The sequence below is a fragment of the Chelonoidis abingdonii genome, chromosome 2 (assembly GCF_003597395.2).
Source record: "Chelonoidis abingdonii isolate Lonesome George chromosome 2, CheloAbing_2.0, whole genome shotgun sequence".
NCBI lineage: Eukaryota > Metazoa > Chordata > Testudines > Testudinidae > Chelonoidis > Chelonoidis abingdonii.
Genome location: NC_133770.1, coordinates 78,221,341 through 78,239,907, shown reverse-complemented (window position 1 = coordinate 78,239,907; position 18,567 = coordinate 78,221,341). Strand labels below are relative to the sequence as shown.

General features: G+C 39.0%; 1 protein-coding gene across 7 annotated transcripts in view; it reads right to left on the bottom strand.

Moving 5' to 3' along the window:
* RBMS3 (RNA binding motif single stranded interacting protein 3) overlaps positions 1 to 18,567 on the bottom strand; it is a 1,007,942-nt gene that overhangs the window by 432,482 nt on the left and 556,893 nt on the right. For all 7 annotated transcript variants that reach the window (XM_032790015.2, XM_075062478.1, XM_075062476.1 and 4 more), the window contains one exon: positions 8,911 to 8,969. In XM_032790015.2, coding sequence (XP_032645906.2) covers positions 8,911 to 8,969 — 59 coding nt within the window. The remainder of the gene's footprint in view (positions 1 to 8,910; positions 8,970 to 18,567) is intronic.

Sequence of the window (18,567 nt, the reverse complement as noted above, 5' to 3'; positions counted from 1 at the left end):
AAAATAAGAGAGTCTGGAGAACTAATTAAGCCGGTGTTTCCTCTCTAGAAGACTTGACCTTAAACCCAATATACAAATTTGACAGGATTGACTTAAAACAGGACAGACTTTAAATACAGTCAAGAATTGTGTCTGGCATGAGCTGCAACAAATGAGAAATAATACTTTGCAGACATGTTGGAGGGTGTCTCTCCATCACAGTCTTTACAATGGGATGAAAACAACCAGTGCTACCATCATGTACATACAATAAGAAGTTCAGAACTATTCATGGAAACCCCTTTTAGTTCCATTAGTGATAACTTTATAAATGTACAAATATGAACTGCAGTCTCCAAGTTATCTGCAGTGTTGTAGTAGCTGTGTTGATCCTAGAAGAGGAGAGACACAAGGTAGGTTAGGTAAGGTAATATATTTTATTGGGCCAGCTTCTTTTTTTGGCCCAGACCTGAAGAACAATTCTCAAAGCATGCTTCTTTCACCAACAGAAGTTGGTCCAATAGAAGATACTATCCTACCTATCTTTCCTCTCTCATCTCCAAGTTAATTAACCCAGCTAGGGCATCCTCAGTCAGATCCCATTTGCAAATCACCCAAATCGTTATTGTTAAATAGCCAAACTCGTGGAGTTGTATTAGTACAGGGTCATCAACAGGTGGACCACAGGCCAAATCTGGATGGTTAGATGCTTTTGAGCGGATCCTGAAATCTTTTTATTTATATATTATCATTATTGTTATTTTTTATTATTTTCTTCTTTGGAGTCTGCACCTTGACTATACCTTAACCAAGAAATGTGGACCTTGAGCAAAAATAATTGACTACCCTGTATTAAGGTTTATGGGCCTACTTCAGAGCAAAATGTAGTCAACAGAAAGACTGCCATTGATTTCAGGGGCTTTTTCAGGCCTTATATCACATAAATATCACAGCCAGTAGAGGGTAGTCAGGTCTTGAGCAGCCACATTGCATAGTGATGCACATACATGTTGAGGGTAGATAAAGATAGACAGAGGATTTGATTTTCAGAGCTACTGAATACCAAAATCAAGGAGAGCTGAGCATGCTAAGATCCTTTGAAAAAGCAGACCAACAGTTTATTTATCTTGACACCACTTTGGTTCAAGGACAATAGTAATTAATAAAATATTGCCTTCAAGTTTGCATACTCTCTGACTTCAAATAATATAGCTAGATGCCAGGAACTGTTTTTATTCAAGGAAAATAATTACCACTATTTCCTTTAGAGCAAACTAGTACTGTTTCCAGAGTTGCCAATTCTTGTGATTTAATTTCAAGTATTTGGTGTGTTTCTTAGAGACAAGGCACCCAGATTCATGTGATTACATGAGAATCTTTGATTTCATTTTAAAACAAAGTTTCCAGCCCCCATGGTTGGGAAGAAAAGCTTGAGAAGAGGCTTAGAAACCAGAAGGCAAATAAAACCCCCAAATCTATTATTTAACAATCAAAAAAAACCTCCTCATTTTTAAGCCAATCTGCATTTTGGGGATTGACAGAATTGAGTTTTATAAAAAAATAGTGAGCACGATATAAAATTTGTCATAAGATACCAGGAAAGCTATCAGCAATATGGTTGAACTTGGGACTATGTGACACAATGGGTTAAGGCAGTGCCCTTCCAACGCTGAGACTTCTATCCTTGCTTGCCTAAAAAGCTTGGCATATCTCAGCATAATTTGCAGTCTCCGTGCAAGAGGCCCAAGACTGAGTAAGCAAGGGCTGCCACACGTCAGAACTGAGATGGAATAGCAGAGCTGTGCAGAGAAACTTGCAGCGTGCCTGCCAACGCTCATCCTCTAGCCAACCCTGTCAGATCCCTCACTTCCATGAAAACCCCAACATTAAAATGCTATATATCCCTACATTTTAACAACATCTAGATTCTTATCTCACTGATGGTATGGAACATTATTTTAAAAAGAACTAGGACTGTAAAATCACCACATTCATTATGTATCCAGCTTTCTAATTTTTTTATATAAGCATATGGTTTCAAAATTAAATAAATGTGTCTTACAAATTATTTCCTGTCCATGAGAGCCATTCTCCCTCATTCATGCTGAGCATGCCCTCCTGGTGTGTGGAGCTTACAGTCAGTGAACAGGCACAGAATCACTTTGCTGAACTCTCTCTCTCTCAGAACGGAAGTTCTGAGAATCATAACTAATAGAGCACACTTATTTCAGTTTGTGCTATTCCCAATAAATAAATTTTATTATCTAAAGAGCTGTCCACAGAGCTTAGCTGCTTTCTTCACTAGAATATGATTTCACATGGGCCCGCTCCATGTTGCTGCTATTCTGAGCCAAACTCCTTCACTTTAAATATGATAACACAATAATAATTGATAAATACAAAGCATGGATACAGCAATACATATTTTCAAAGTGATGTAAGAGCATTAATCTTCAGAGTCCAGCTGTAAAATAGGTTACTGTCTCAGTTTACAGATATATACAATATATTACATACATACCTATCCACATGCTTCTAAGGATCTGGTTACCAGAGCATCCGAGCACCTCATATACATTAGGTTTCGGTTCATGAGGGTTCTTAAGCACAAGAATAGTCTCTCGTACTTAAATTTAAGACAACACATACCAATATCGGTGCAGAGGTAGTTGTCATCACCATATCACTTCCTGCTCATTGCCTCTCTACTCTGGTAGCAGCCCTGTGGCTAGGGCAACATGGTCACCCTTTTCTATACACAAAGAAAGATACATTTATATATGAAAAGACTCAGTGGGCTTTGAATGTTGGGCTCAATACAGAGGTAACTGGCTGTAACTGAATGACCTGTGATATACAGGAAGGCAGACTAGACGTTCCTTTCTGACCTTAAACTTTAAGAAACCTCTATGAAAGCATGTTTCTAACCCAAACTTTTGCCTTTTAAATATGAATGAGTAGTATCTAGCAATAGGTTTCTGGAAAAGAAAGAGGTTTTAGTGAAGGGGGGAGTAATAGCTCAGTGGTTTGAGCATTGGCCTGCTAAACCTAGGATTGAGTTCAATACTTGAGGAGGCCATTTAGGGATTTGGGGCAAAAATCTGTCTGGGGATTATTCCTGCTTTGAGCAGCGGGGTGGACTAGATGACCTTCTGAGGTCCCTTCCAACCCTGATAGTCTATGAAGTATGACAATTACATATGAAGTCTCTGTGGTTTCCCTCCAAAGACAAAACACTGCCACTCACTAAATCAAGGCAGGCACTCTCTCTGTTCTGTAAAATGAAGTCTAAGGTGGAAGTGTCTGTCTTCTAGAAGCTACTGCATTTCCCCATAGGTTGGAATTAAGATTTCTGGTCATTATCCCAAGGTTCATCTTTTAAGGTACTGAGGAAATACCCAAGATAATGTGAGCTCCTGCTTAAACTAGGAAGTAAATCTGTATGCACATCATTAAAGAGTCTGCAAGGGCAGATACAGATGACAGTAATTCATACATTAAGGAACGAGCTTGTATATTTGGCAGATTAACTGTTCTGTATTCCATTGCTATGAGGTATGGAAACAGCACTGTGAAACATCCATTACTCATCTCCTCTGCTCTAAACACATAAGCCTATCAAAGGCGAGCCAGTTGGAGGAAAAAACCCTGCAAAGGGAAGAGTCTATGCATTTAAGATTAATGCTTCTCTTACATAATTTTCCCTGACTTTTAAAATCAGCAAATACACTAGACCCAGAAGGCAAATGCATGGAAAGAAAAGCAAAAACAGCAAAAATTCTCCAACTTCTACATTAGCTGTCATCAGACTTTTGTGTTTGAACATCTGAATGAATCATATGTCCATTTTTCCTTAAGCTCCAAATGTGACTGTTCCCTGTTTTGTTCAGTGATTTTTGGCCACTTTGTCATGGCTGTACTTGGGTTTTTTGGTTTTTTTTAATATACTGTTCTATTACAGAATGATTGTTGCTGCTGCTATGCCTCAGTGAGAATGATACCCAAGAAGAACAATCTTGAAATGAAAGATCATGTCAAAAGGTTTCCCTAGTGAACTATCCTGGAATATATGTTTCCTTGGATCTGAATGTTTAACCCTCACCAGAAAAAAAAATGTTTTGATAACACTAGTCCTTAATATGATGCAAGTGAATTTTTACAGACTGAGGAATGTTTGAAGAATAAATCAAACCAAATTTCAATCTGTTTTCCTCATTGTTGGAAAAGGATACACCTAACACTTCCAGTTAGACAGAGCATTCTGTCTCAATGGATCTGCGAGGAATCTCATTGTTACCTATGCCATTTCTTAAAATTATCTTCTTTTTGCTGTTATGTGAACTCTTTATTTGGAGGTTTTAGTTTTCAAAGCCACTGCTGTAATTTGGCCAAATTTCAAATGGCATTGAAATATGTTTCTGAGTCTTAAAATCGCAAGATGACTTCCACCACACTCAAATTTGACTATAATCACTCCCTTTATATTTGATGGTACACCACCTACATTATAGACAGGTGTGCCTACTTGACTGGCCATCTCATTTTTTTTGCACCTTTAGGAAGTTTGTGTTGCCAAAGAGGAATCAACTGTATTTAAATAAGCAAAGTGATCATCCTTACCACATTTGCCATTTCCATGCCATCTATTGTAAATAAGTCCATGTTTATGATCATTCACTTGTACTACTCATGCCATAAAGATCTTTCCTCTAAAATATGAACAAATGTTTCACTTTTTCCTTGCTGTAAACTATAGTGAAAAACAAACCTTAAATTCTCATTATTACATAGCACCTATTGTTGTGATATAGCAGAATACAAAATGAAACAGCCCCTAACCCGAGAAACAGAAGGTGAAATCCCTCCATTCTCTTCTGTCTGTCTCTCAGCACCCTCTTCCCCCACACATTTTTGCATGTATTTTTCAGCCACACCTTTCCTTGTATTATAGCCCCTCGTTATTTCCAAAAGGTTGATGGGAACGGTGGTGCAGTGCTGAACATAAGGCACCATGTCAGATTGCTTGATGAGACAGACACTGCTGTTAATTTTAAAGCAGCAGCAAGCACCCCATCTTTCATATGCAGCCCAGCATAGCATGTGTATAATGAGTCCTAGAGTCTGACTACATGCACCTGGTAGCAAGCCATGCCTTTTTGAAACTGCGATGTTTTGTCAGGGTAGAATTTCAGTCCCCCTTCCTAATATACCCTTGTGTGGCTCTCCTGCACTGCTGCTGCATGGATTATAGGGAAAAACTCCATATGCTTCTTCTGCCAGTTACTAAGCATACTTCTGTAACACTGGCAGGATTTTGCCCCTTCTCAGTTTTTCTCAATTTCCTTCCATATTTCACCTCTTCACATCTTATCTCATCACTAACCTTATATTTCACTTAGTTTGCTACCTTAATCTGATGAGGTTCAACAAGGACAAATGCAGGGTTCTGCACTTGGGACGGAAGAATCTTGTGCACCGCTACAGACTAGGGACCGAGTGCCTAGGCAGCAGTTCTGCAGAAGAGGACCTAGAGGTTACAGTGGACGAGAAGCTGGATATGAGTCAACAGTGTGCCCTTGTTGCCTAGAAGGCTAACGGGATTTTGGGCTGTATAAGTAGGGGCGCTGCCAGCAGATCGAGGGACAGGATCATTCCCCTCTATTCGGCATTGGTGAGGCCTCATCTGGAGTACAGTGTCCAGTTTTGAGTCCCACACTACAAGAAGGATGTGGAAAAATTGGAAAGAGTCCAGCAGAGGGCTACAAAATTAGGGGGCTGGAGCACATGATTTATGAAGAGAGGCTGGGGGAACTGGGATTGTTTAGTCTGCAGAAGAGAAGAATGAGGGGGGATTTGATAGCTGCTTTCAACTACCTGAAGGTGGGGTTCCAAAGAGGACGGATATAGACTGTTCTCAGCGGTACCAGATGACATAACAAGGAGTAATGGTCTCAAGTTGCAGTGGGGGAGATTTAGGTTGGATATTAGGAAAAACTTTTTTAGTAGGAGGGTGGTGAAGCACTGGAATGGGTTACCTAGGGAGGTGGTGGAATCTCTTTCCTTAGAAGTTTTTAAGGTCAGGCTTGACAAAGCCCTGGCTGGGATGATTTAGTTGGGGATTGCTCCTGCTTTGAGCAGGGCGTTGGACTAGATGACCTCCTGAGGTCCCTTCCAAGCCTGATATTCTAAGTTTCCTGATGTTCTAGATCGAAAGATGCCATAGCCTTTTCTTACAGGGCTACACAGAAATGCTTTGCTGGTCCACCAATCCACCTCCATGTGGAAAATCCAAGTTAGAAATCATAGACTTTAAGGTCAGAAGGGACCAATTATGATCATTCCTAGTGCCTGACTCCTGCCACATAATGCCAGTGCCACAGAAGTCTCACCCACCCACTCCTGTATCAAATCTTGTGTCTGAGCCATTGAAGTCTCAAATCATGGTTAAAGACTTCAAGGTGCAGAGAATCTGTCCAGTAAATGACCTGTTCGCCATGCTGTGGAAGAAGGCAAAAAAACCCCAGGGCTTCTGCCAATCTGCCCTGAAGGAAATTCCTTCCCGACTCCAAATATGGTGATCAGCTAAACCTGAGCATGTGGGCAAGACTCACCGCGCAGACACCCAGAAAGAATCTCTGTAGTAATTCAGATCCCACCTCATCTACACTCCATCACAAGCCATGGGCAATTATTTACTGCTAGTAGTCAAAGATGAATTAATTGCCAAAAATTACACTATCCATTAACATCCCCTCCATGACACTATCAAGCTTAGTCTTGCAAGCCCAAATATATCGTTTTGCCCCCACTACTCCCTTTGGAAGACTGTTCCAGAAACTTCACTCCTCTGATGGTTAGAAACCTTCACATAATTCAAGTCTAAGCTTGCTGCTATAGCCAGTTTATATCCATTTGGTCTTCTTGTGTCCACATAAACAATTCCCTCTCTCTCCCTGGTATTTATCCTCTGATAATTTATAAAGAGCAATCATATCTCCCTCAGCCTGCTTTTGGTTAGGCTAAACAAGACAACTCTTTGAGTCTCCTTTAATATGACAGGTTTCTACTCCTCGGATCATGCCTAGTAGCGTCTCTGACCTGTTCAGTTTGAATTCATCCTTCTTAAACATGGGAGACCAGAACTGCACACAGTATTCAGATGAGTCTCATCAGTGCCTTGTTTATCGGTATTTACACCACCTTATCTTACTGAAATACTTCGGCGCTGATTAATCCCAAGACCGCATTAGCTTTTTCCAGCCATCATCACATTGGCGGCTCATAGTCGTCCTGTGATCATCCAATACTCTTGAGGTCCTTCTCCTCCTCTGTTACTTCCAACTGATCTCCCCAGCGTATCACAATATGTTCTTGTTATAATTCCTAAATGCATGACTTGCACTTTTCACTATTAATTTCATCCTATTACTATTACTACTAGTTACAAGGTCATCCAGAGTCTTCCTGTATGATATCCAGTTCTTCCTCGTATTGGCGATACCTCCCAGCTTTGTGTCATCCACAACTTATTAGCACATTCCACTTTTGCTGCCAAGGTCGAGTATAGAAAAAATTAAATAAGAGCTTGGTCCCAAACTGATCCTAAACAACGCCACTAGTAACCTCCCTCCAGCCTGACAGTTTCAGCTTTGCAGTATACCCGTTGTTAGTCTCCCCTTTAACCAGTTTCCTTAGCCATCTTTCAATTTTCATATTTGATCCCCATCTTCTCCAATTTAGTTAACAATTCCGCATGTGACAACCATATCAAATGCCTTACTGAAATCAAGGTAATTTAGTCCACTGCATTTCCTTTGTCTAAAAAAACCTGTTACTTTCTCAAAGAAGGAGATCAGGTTGGTTTGGCACAATCTACGTTTTGTAAAACCATGTTGTATTTTGTCCCAATTACCATTGACCTCAATGTCCTTGACTACTTTTTCCTTCAAATTTTTTTCCAAGACCTTGCATGCTACAGATATCAAACTGACAAGTCTGTAGTTGTCTGGATCACTTTCTTCCCCTTTCTTAAAGATAGGAACTATATTAGCAATTCTCCAGTCATACAATATGACCTCTGAGTTTACAGGTTCATTAAAAATTCTTGCTAATGGGCTTGTAATTTCATGTGCCTGTTCCTTAGACATTAGTGCACAAAGATTCTACAGTTCACTAGCTATGGAATTACAATTTTATCCTGCAGGGAAGTGGAATCCACTGTGAGAACCAACACTCAAGTAAAGTGAGAGTCCCACCCATGGAAAAGGTGGACCTTCAGATTGATTACAGATAATAATTCTAGTCTTCAGAAATCTCTGTATATATCTATCTATCTAGTCAAAGATATAGGCACATGCAAACACCATATCTCCACAGTACACATTGTATTTCACTAAATAACAGACTATTTTGAAATATTACCAGAGAAATTAAAAATGCAAAACTGCAAGAGTAAGAGAAATCATTTTCATATCACTATGTCACAATTTTATGATCAATGTTGTGCCGCAGTGCATATTTTCTTCTTCCAATAATGTAGTCTGAGACATTCTAGAATAGAAAAATTAAGCCAGGTTTTGCTTGGGAAAGTTTTCCCAAGGGTTTCTCATTTTTATATAGGAAATCAATTTGCATCACTGATGATATCATTCAAATCAGACAACGCTATGTGGTTAGAAGGTAATTTACTTTTCTACCAAAGCAATTTGATACTTGTTCTGATTTGCGATTTTCATTTTGTTTGTTAATGAAAAAAATTAATGAGCAATGTTACTGGAAAATACAACTCAGAGCACTGGCATTATTAAATATGTTTGCAATATACTGTACATTGTGTTGATTGCACAGTTGGAGCCCAAACCTTGGCGGATGGAATACCAATCAGTCAGCCAAACAGACACCGAACTCACTGGGAGGACTCTTTGCACATACCTTTGCACTGATTTGTGTTTTTGTCAAGAATTGCCTTTGTGGATACAATTTTCCCATACCTACAGAGAAAGAAAAGAAAAAAAAAGAAAAATGCAGGTTATTATATTTTAAACCTGGATCCATGCAGGTTATTCCATGCAGTTTATTTTTTATATATATATATATATGTACACACACACACACACACACACACACACGAGAGGGAGAGGGGGTTCCCCCATAGAAAAGGTACAGGATGGACAGCAAGCTTCCCTGCATTCCCCCTGCACTGCAATGCAGATCTTGAGGGATGTTCATTTTCCACGCCCATTCAAACTTAGCAGTCTCAGTGTAGAGATCAAACAAAAATGCCAGTTACAGGAATGGCCAATAGGGTATCCAGATAGACAAAGATGTTTTTCTGGTGAAGGACATTAACTTTATTTAAATGTATATTTGCATTTTAAGCCATCAAAGGAAGTTTTGTTTTTTAATGGGAATGGAGCAGATGCTTTCCCACCATTCACCAAATGCCCTATAAAGCTGGCTGACCAAAAAAAAAAAAAAAAAAAGAGAAAAAAAGAGATCCAGAGGAAGAATTATTTTTTTTAAAAGGTATCTTGTACATTTTAGATAGTGAAAGGTTTTTTTAAAAATTGTTTTTGCATATTTAGGCTTTTCTAGTTGAATACTGAGGAGGGTTTGCATACATAGCACTACAACAAATAACACAGCTTAAGAGTACCTCCACAAGACTCAGACTCTTGAGAGGAAATTTTAATTTCACGGACCACTTACAACTTGTTGCATTCAACAGTTAGACCACAAAGTGAGTGCCTGTCTTTAACTCAAAGAGAAGAGGACTGAAAATGCATATTTGATAGTCAGTACTTTCAGTTCCAAATGAGGTATGTGATTGACTGGTCAGTTTGTAACGCTGGTGTTCTACTGTAGTGCCAAATTCTCTGCTGGTGTGATTTACAAGCATTTTATGGGTAAATTTACACCAGCAAAACATTTGGCCCATGAAGTGCATTTTCATTTATATGATTTATAAACCAAATAAATGCAATATATACAAATAAACAAATGTCTATCCATTGTCTTAAGAGTCTTTGACAGATATTGAGAAAGAGACTCCAACTAAAATCAGCAGTTAACCCACAACAGCCTCAAATAAAACTCAACCCCCAATTAAACTTTATTAAAAAACAAAAAAAACACCTAACATTAGTCTTCATTAGGACTCTCTTGTAACAAAAAAATTTCAAAGGAATGGATATGCTGTTCCATCCAAGCCTGGGAGATTTAGAAGCCTGTGCATACAGTGGTTTACTTGTGAGTGCAAAAACCCAGAGCCTGAAATCTGAAGCAATTACTTAAATCTGCTTTACTCTTTTGAATTTCCTGCCAACAAAAAGAGACATTTGTGGTTCCATTACATTTACTATAGACTTTCCAAGGTTATTTGCTATACACCGCAACCCTGCAAATGCTTAGTCACAGAAGTCATTTCACCTGTGGAAGCAGTCCTGTTCATCCCAGTGGAACTACTCAAGCAAATAAAGTTACTCGTGTAGCGAAGTGTTGACAGAGTTGGACTCTACTGGAATGGTAAGAGGCACTAAACAATGTTCTCCACTACTTGAAAAGCCTTTCACATTAATGTATAGATATAAACTCTGAGTACTACCACAAGAAAGTAACCAGAATTAATTTGGACACAGTTTTCCTAAATACTTCACAGTAATTGGAACATGAGCTCTGATGAGCAGGGCCAGCTCTAGCCATTTCGCCACCCCAAGCACAGTGGCACACCATGGGGAGCGCTCTGCCGCTCACCGGTCCTGCAGTTCCGGTGGACCTCCCACAGGCGTGTCTGCGGATGCTCCACCAGAGCCGCAGGACCAGCGGACCCTCCGCAGGCACGCCTGCGGAAGGTTCACCGGAGTCGCCTGCCGCCCTCCCGGCAACCGGCAGGGCGCCCTCCCGTGGCATGCCGGCCCAAGCACGCGCTTGGTGCACTGGGGCCTGGAGCTGGCCCTGCTGATGATTGGTGATCATTTGAGTTCTGCAAGGTAGAAAAGTGTTTAGTTTATTAAGAAAATGATGATAATTTTTCTGCATAGAAGGACTGTAATACAAGGCTCTGATTCCCCTTCAGATTTAGTTGGCTTTCCTGTCAGGATAAACTGTAATTTCGATCTATTCCAGAGGTTCCAATAATGGATTACACAATGGGAATTCACACGTAAATATGATGTAAAAATACAATGTAGCTCAAGAGATCAACTCAATCTGTTGTTTTAAATGCTAACTACTAGTTATTAAAATCCAACAGCCCATATGTTTGCTTTGTACAATACAGTAACTCCTTGCTTAATGTTGTAGCTATGTGCCTGAAAAATGCAACTTTAAGTGAAATTATGTTAAGCAAATCTCATTTCCCCATAAGAATTAATGTAAATAGAGGGGGTTAGGTTCCAGTGAAATTTTTTTCACCAGACAAAAAACTATATTATATATATACACATATATACACACACAGAGTATAAGTTTTAAACAAAAAATTTAATATTGTTCACAGCTATGATGATTGTGAAGCTTGGATGAAGTGGTGAAGTTAAAGGGTGGAAGAGGGTGGGATATTTCTAAATAATGAACTAGCAATCGGCTGAGCCCTCAAGGGTTAACACATTGTTAATGCAGCCTCACACACTACAAGGCAGCACGAATGGAGGGAGGGAAGACAGCATGGCAGACAGACAGAGACACACGCCCTGTGTGAGAGAGAGAGATGCGCATTTCCCCTTTAAGTACGCTGACACCACTCTAAGTACACTGCTTTTTTAAGTAGATCAGGAAGTTTAGACAACAGCTGTGGCCAGCAAGCTCCTTCTGTCCTGAGCCCTGTCGTGTCCCCACCCTGCTCTATATGGAGAAGGGGTAAGCGTGGTGCAGGAGCAGGGATGAGGGGGACATCCTGCCATTAGTCCCCTACCTTCCTCCCCGCACAGGAAGCAGGAGGCTCCGGGGAGCAAGCAGCTCCAAGGCAGAGGGCAGGACCAGCCCATGGCAGTGGGGAGAGGGACAGCTGAACTGCCTTGATAGCCTGCTGGGCGGCTGCAGCACAGGGAACTTAGGGAAGTGGGGAGCTGATAGGGGGACTGTCAATCCACGCTAGTTCCAAGACCCCACCAGCTAGCTGCAAGGGGCTGCTCTTCCTGCAAGCAGTGGACAAAGCAGGCGGCTGCCAAACAATATTATAAAGGAGCATTGCACAACTTTAAATGAGCATGTTCTCTAATTGATCAGCAACATAACAATGAAACAACATTAACCAGGATGACTTTAAGTGGAGTTACTGTACTAGTATTTTTAAAATATAAAGATACTAGACATATAGGTTTGTGCGTGTCATGAGAACACATTAGCACTATTTAGTTTCCTGCTGAATTATAGTGCCTGTTTTTGAAACCATCCTTCCACAGAGCCTATATTCAAGTGCTTCATCAAAGAAATATTATGGGAAGCACCATAGTTCAAAACCCACCATCATCTACACTTTGGATTTCTGTACATCTCTTTAAGTTGATCCTTGCTGCATCACTATACCTGAATGGGAGTGGATGTTAGGAACTTGAGAGGCTGTGAGTGGGTCATTTGAAAGGGTTTCCATTTTGCAGGGTTCAACAGACCCATTCTGCATTTTCCATGAAATTTTTCACAAAATTTTTTATTGTCAACATTAAAAATTTTCAAAATGTTTTAATTTATCAGTTTCCATAACATTTCAGTGATAATTTTGATAGACATCTGGATAAGAAATAATGCAAAAAATTTGAAAAAAACAAAGATTTAGAGGGTTTTTTAAACAAACAAACCAACCCTGTAAAAGGTCTGCTTTTCAACAAAATGCCTTTTCCTTTGGAAAAAAAAATGTCTACCAGCTCTAGTACTTATTAGTTTTAGGTGAAACTACTCAAAACTTCACACTAAATGTTCTGGGAGTCAATGGAACCAAAAACTGAAGCAAAACTGATCCAAAACCTCACATTTCTCAAGGTCTCGGGTGAAAACCTAAATTAAAATTAGAGCTTCATTGCACTAGTCACTCCTATCTTACACATAGCAAAAGACTGTTTCAATAACCATGCAATATCACTCAGTTTTGCATGGTTTTACCATAGTCATCAGCCCAGGTTCTCAAACCTAAATTTAAGGTTTAACTTCTGCTTCGGGTTCTACCACAAAAGTTTGATACAGCTTTAGCTCTAATGTTTCCCTTTCATTTCTTTTGCCTTCCTGAAAAAGATCAGCTTCTTCATGTCAACCAAACCCAAGAAAATCTCCAGCAGTGTACGATATTGGTAACAATTTAAAATAAAATAAACTTTTCTTCGGTCCTGTGTATATTGCTAGCTTCAATTACTGAAGGTGGTTTCAGGTTATGAATCTGGCTTTAAGGTTTACCTAGGGCATCATCCCGCAGTCCTCAAATACCCAGAACTCACAAGACTTAATTGAGAATTCTGGGTGGATAAGAAAAGCAGAATAGACAGAGTTTATGATATTGTTTAGCTGGTATCTCAATAACAGTATGATATTATTTAACAACCGATCACACTTTTATTTAAAGGCTCCAGGTGGTAGATCAGCATTTAGCAGCAAATACCAGCAGAAAGTTAGCTGGAATGTTAATCAGCTGCTATCCAGTGTTAAAGTTATAATGGAGCACTTAGAGAACACTTCAGTTGTAGCGGACGTGAATACACAAAGTGTAAGATTCTTTTCCATTGTCTACACCAGCGATCCTCAAACTTTTGAGTGTCATCCTCTCTACCCCCGGAGCCAGATTCCTCCAGATTTATTAATTTATATATAAATAACTTACATGGGTTTGTTTTATGACAATATTGTGATGGGAAAGTCACACAGATTCCTGAAAAAGTTCTCCAGATGCCTTATAGAATTTGGTAAGAATGGTTATTTATCTAACTGTACAGCCGCCATTCATTGAGATGTGTCATCCATACAGATTCTATTCCCGGTGTACTCTTGCTCAATGAATGTGATAGCAATCTTGCACACATGGGGCACATTCACACTGAGTGGAATCTATGTGGACTACCACTTCAAAAATTTCTATTTCACATGATCATTTCTGGGTATTCCACCTACTGCTTAACTGCATTTTTAATCTTGTACTTTTTCAAATGAAAAATACTTACCGTACTATTTCAGCCATTTAAAAATTGATTTGTTTTTCCTTAAAAAAAAATCAAAGGGCCCCATATCTTTTGAAGAAAAGCTCTGTAATCACAAAAACTTCCTTTTATTTGCCTGTGATTACAGTAGCAGAACTTACACCACTTTTACTTTCATGAATCTGTGCATGTGTTTGGGGAAGAGGAGGTCAGTGAATCAGGCTGTTGGGTTCATAAGATTGTATTTCTGCGCAATATAGTAAATGTTTAACCCAGAGTATAACCCACACATATCATTAAGTGTTATTGCCTCTACCACTTGCTTTATTCTGACTGTCAAATTCAGAATGGATAATCTCTTTACTGGATATAGTATAAACAAGCATAGCAACTGAGAATGACATTATGGCCAAAATTTTCAAAAATGGATGTTCAGCTTTGGTCCATCTTTAAGCACCTGAATAATTGGCCTGATTTTCAAAAGGTGCCGAGCACCCAGCAGTGCAGAATTAAGTCAATGGCAGATGGCACAGCACTTTTGAAAATCAGGCCACTTATTTAGGTGCCTAAATATAGGTGACATAGGAGCATAAATTTTAGGCAACCATTTTTGAAAAAGCTTGGCGTTCATGAGGAATGAACAACCTTTAGAAGAAATGGCAGAATCCAAGATGATTAAGTAGTGAAGAAATGAAACATGTCACCTCCTTTCTCATATCCTCCTCGTGACTATTACAATCATGCAGCATGAAATATATAAACAACTTGCACTAGCTTACTTATTGCACAAAAGGAGATAACCAGGCCATCCTCTCACCCTCAGAAAATGAGACTTGAGTAGATGAGGGAGGCCAAAACCATGCACTAAAGAGATCCACTATCAGAGTGGAGAAGTGATCAGTTTCTAGGGAGGTGACTCCACCATCAGAATACTGAGCCCCAAAGTCTCTCCCTTCTGCCCCATGAAATCACACAGCAGATAAGAAGTAGGCATGGGGGTGGGATGATGGGAAGGCTAAAGTGTTATGTTGGAAACTGCCAAAGTGTTACTCTATAAACATCTTCCAAACCTCAGAAAGATTCAGTTTCAGGGACAGGTAAAGATTTAGGTTTAGGAGGGACAGTCAAGGAGGGGTAGGTGCTTCTTTTAAGACATCCCAGTTCATCCATACTCAGCAAACTGTGAGATAGCTCCATTTTAGCTACATATCAGAGCAGTCCCTTATACAAAGGTTATTTCATCTCAGAACAGCAATAACCTATACTCTTCAAATGAGTTTGAGATCTGCCCATTTTATATAATACCCTGTAAAAATCTTCAGGGCTATCCAGAAAACAAACCTCTATCTGGAAATTTCCCCTATTGTGCATTGTGCAGAAGATACACGGAGTTTGAAATCTCCCCTTTCTGGTCAAATCCCAGAAGATCAACCAGATATCAGCCTCCCAAAACCGTAAGTTGTTTCAATTGCACAGATACACACTGTACATCTGAGGGCAGGATGAGGAAAGGAAAGGAAAGGAAAGGAAAAAGTTTATGGTTTGCCTTTACTCAGGAAATATAATTCATTCAATTGGGGACAGATCCTGGGAGGTCTAGGTCACCTCATCCAAAGAGCTATCCATTTTTGGCACCCATTGACTTTAGTGAGAGTTGGTGATGTTCAGTCCTTGCAGGAGGCATTCTGCACATCACAGAATCCTATCCCAGTTGTGCCCTTTTCAAAATCTGTGTATATAACACCAAAATACCAGATCTCTGGGCATAACCAGCACACATTGGAAATTACCAGTACTTGCCTTTTCATTTTCATCAATCAGAGTATAGCTCTGGATGTGGGAGAAGTTATCAGATCCATATTTCTGCTAAACATGTTTATTAATCAGCGCTTAAACTTAGGTCTGTTCATACCCATGCCAAGGCATATACTGTATATACGTCTGCATGTTTCTTCCACAAAATGAACAGTTTTAGAGTCTGAGCCACTAATGCATTCCTAGTTATTTTTATAGAAATATATTTATATACAGTAATGCAGCTAAGTATCACATTATATAAAAGTCATCCATACTAGTTCTGATATATTTGTGTTTAAGGAAGACTGTAGTGATTTCGTGAATAAATGGAACATATTTTAATGAAAGATCATTCTACAACCAGCAAAATGTGTGTTTTCTAGAAATGCCATGAGGGGATGAGAGAATCTGGCTAGTAGTATCAGAGGATATACATACACAAATCTATGAACACACTGTTACCTTACACTAGTTAAAGATGAATGTCTTGCCAAACAATTGTATAGATATGTATGGGCTACACGTCAAGGGAAAAAAAGTCCAACAGTTTACTCCAGATCACGCTGCTTGTAATTTATACCCTCTCAGTTATATTGAATATAAATCCTCCCTTTGAGGCAGCAATTTACAAACATGCTTTTGGCTAAATTCACAATACTTGGATCTAGGGCTGGACAAACTATGTCCCTTTTTGGAGTTCTATCATCAGAGAATCTTTAGTTCTGATTACAAATTCTTCTTGTAGAATATCAACAATTTAATGTGATGGCTATTGGCAGCCTTTTTAATATAGAATTACAAAATTACATACTACAAAAAAAATCCCTCCATTAGGAAAATCTTTAAGACCCTAGTATAAAAAATAACGTCAGACTTACTGTAAGAAAGAAGTTATAAATACCATAAAACTAAGTATGGGTTCTGGGCCCAGTACTATTCTATATTTTCATTAACAACTTGGAGGAGAGAGTGGAGAGTGGATTTATAAAATCTGCAATGACACCAAGCTGGGAGGAGTTGCAAGCTCTTTGGAGAACAGGATTAGAATTCAAAGCGATCTTGATAAATTGCAGAATGGGTCTGATATCAATAATAATAATAATAATCAATTCAATAATATCATGTGAGAAATAACTGGTGAGGGAGTAGCACCAAAAAAAGGATCTAGGGGTTACAGTGGATCACAAATTGATTATAAGTAAACAGGCAAATGTCATTCTGGGTTGTTTTGGCAGCGTCCTATGTAGGATATGGTAGCTAATTGTTCCACTATATTTGGCACTAGTGAGGTCTCATCCGGGGCACTGCATCCAGTTATGGGCACAATTCTTTAAAAAAGAGGAGGACAAACTGGAGAGCAACAAAAATGATAAGAGATTTAGAAAACACAACCTATGAGGAAAGGTTGAAAGAACTGGACATGTTTAGCCTAGAGAAGAGTACACTTGATAACAGTCTTCAAACAAATAGAAGGTTGTTATAAAGGTGATGGTGATCGATTGTTCTCCATGTTCACTGAGCGTAGCAAGCAAAATTTATGTTAGATAATAGGAAAAATTTTCTAACTCTAAGGGTAGATAAACACTGAAACAGACTTCCAAGGGAGTCTGTGGAATCCCTGTCATTGGAGTTTTCAAGATCAGGTAAGCAAACACCTATCTAGGTTTGAGATGGTCTAGGTATGCCTAATCCTGCCTCACTGCAGTTGGACTAGATGACCTTTTGAGGTACCTGCCAGCCCTACATTTCTATAATAAAGAATCATACATAAGGCTGGAAAGTTGGAACAAGCTAATTAAGAAAGGCTTCAAACTTCAAGAAGAATATAAATAATTGAATGAACTTTAATACCATGGACAAAAAAATATTATCCCTGTGTACAAAATGCATTTATTTTCTAAGTTCTTTCATGATGTTCTGTACTTTTGATGTGTCTGATTTCCCATTCAGAATATTGCTTACTTATGTAGGATTGACTGTTAAAGTACAGATGGTATGAATCAACTTGCCAGAATACCTCGATATTAATCTCTATTCAATCATTTAATAATAACCTCATTATGCAAGAGAACTCTGCACATACAGCGCTTGTACAATTTTCTGCCAATCATTAAAAGCAATTTAATTTTAAAAGAATTATATGGCTACAGCATAATGTAAAAGGATCTCAGAAGTCACATCCCCAGTAACAGCAAAAATAAAATAATAATAATAATAATAATAATAATAAAAGAGAAATCCAGCTACCCGCTCCAGGGACTGTGAACTCAAACTGATAATTTAAAACTAAAGCATTTTATAGAGTTCATATAGAGGGCAAATGTGTGAGCGAGACTTTGTAGTTCACAGAGCTGCCTTTCATTATTTACAAATTATAAAATTCCAGGTATTTGGCTGTCTGTGATAATAATTCTGCAGCTGCTAATGTGTGTGTTTCTCCAGGTTATTTTACATTTTAAAAAATTACTGTCAGGGTCAGTATAATAGAAATGCTTCACGTTGCTCAATATCTCTATTAAATTTCCATATTTCCTGGGCTGAAATGTCAGCTTTATTAATTTGCCATGGGCTGAACTTTGACCTTCTTGGTGCAAGGGAGCACACTTTTTTCCTGGATGCAATTTTCAAGAGGCAGAAAACATAATTTAGACTACTTTTACAACTCTATGGACAA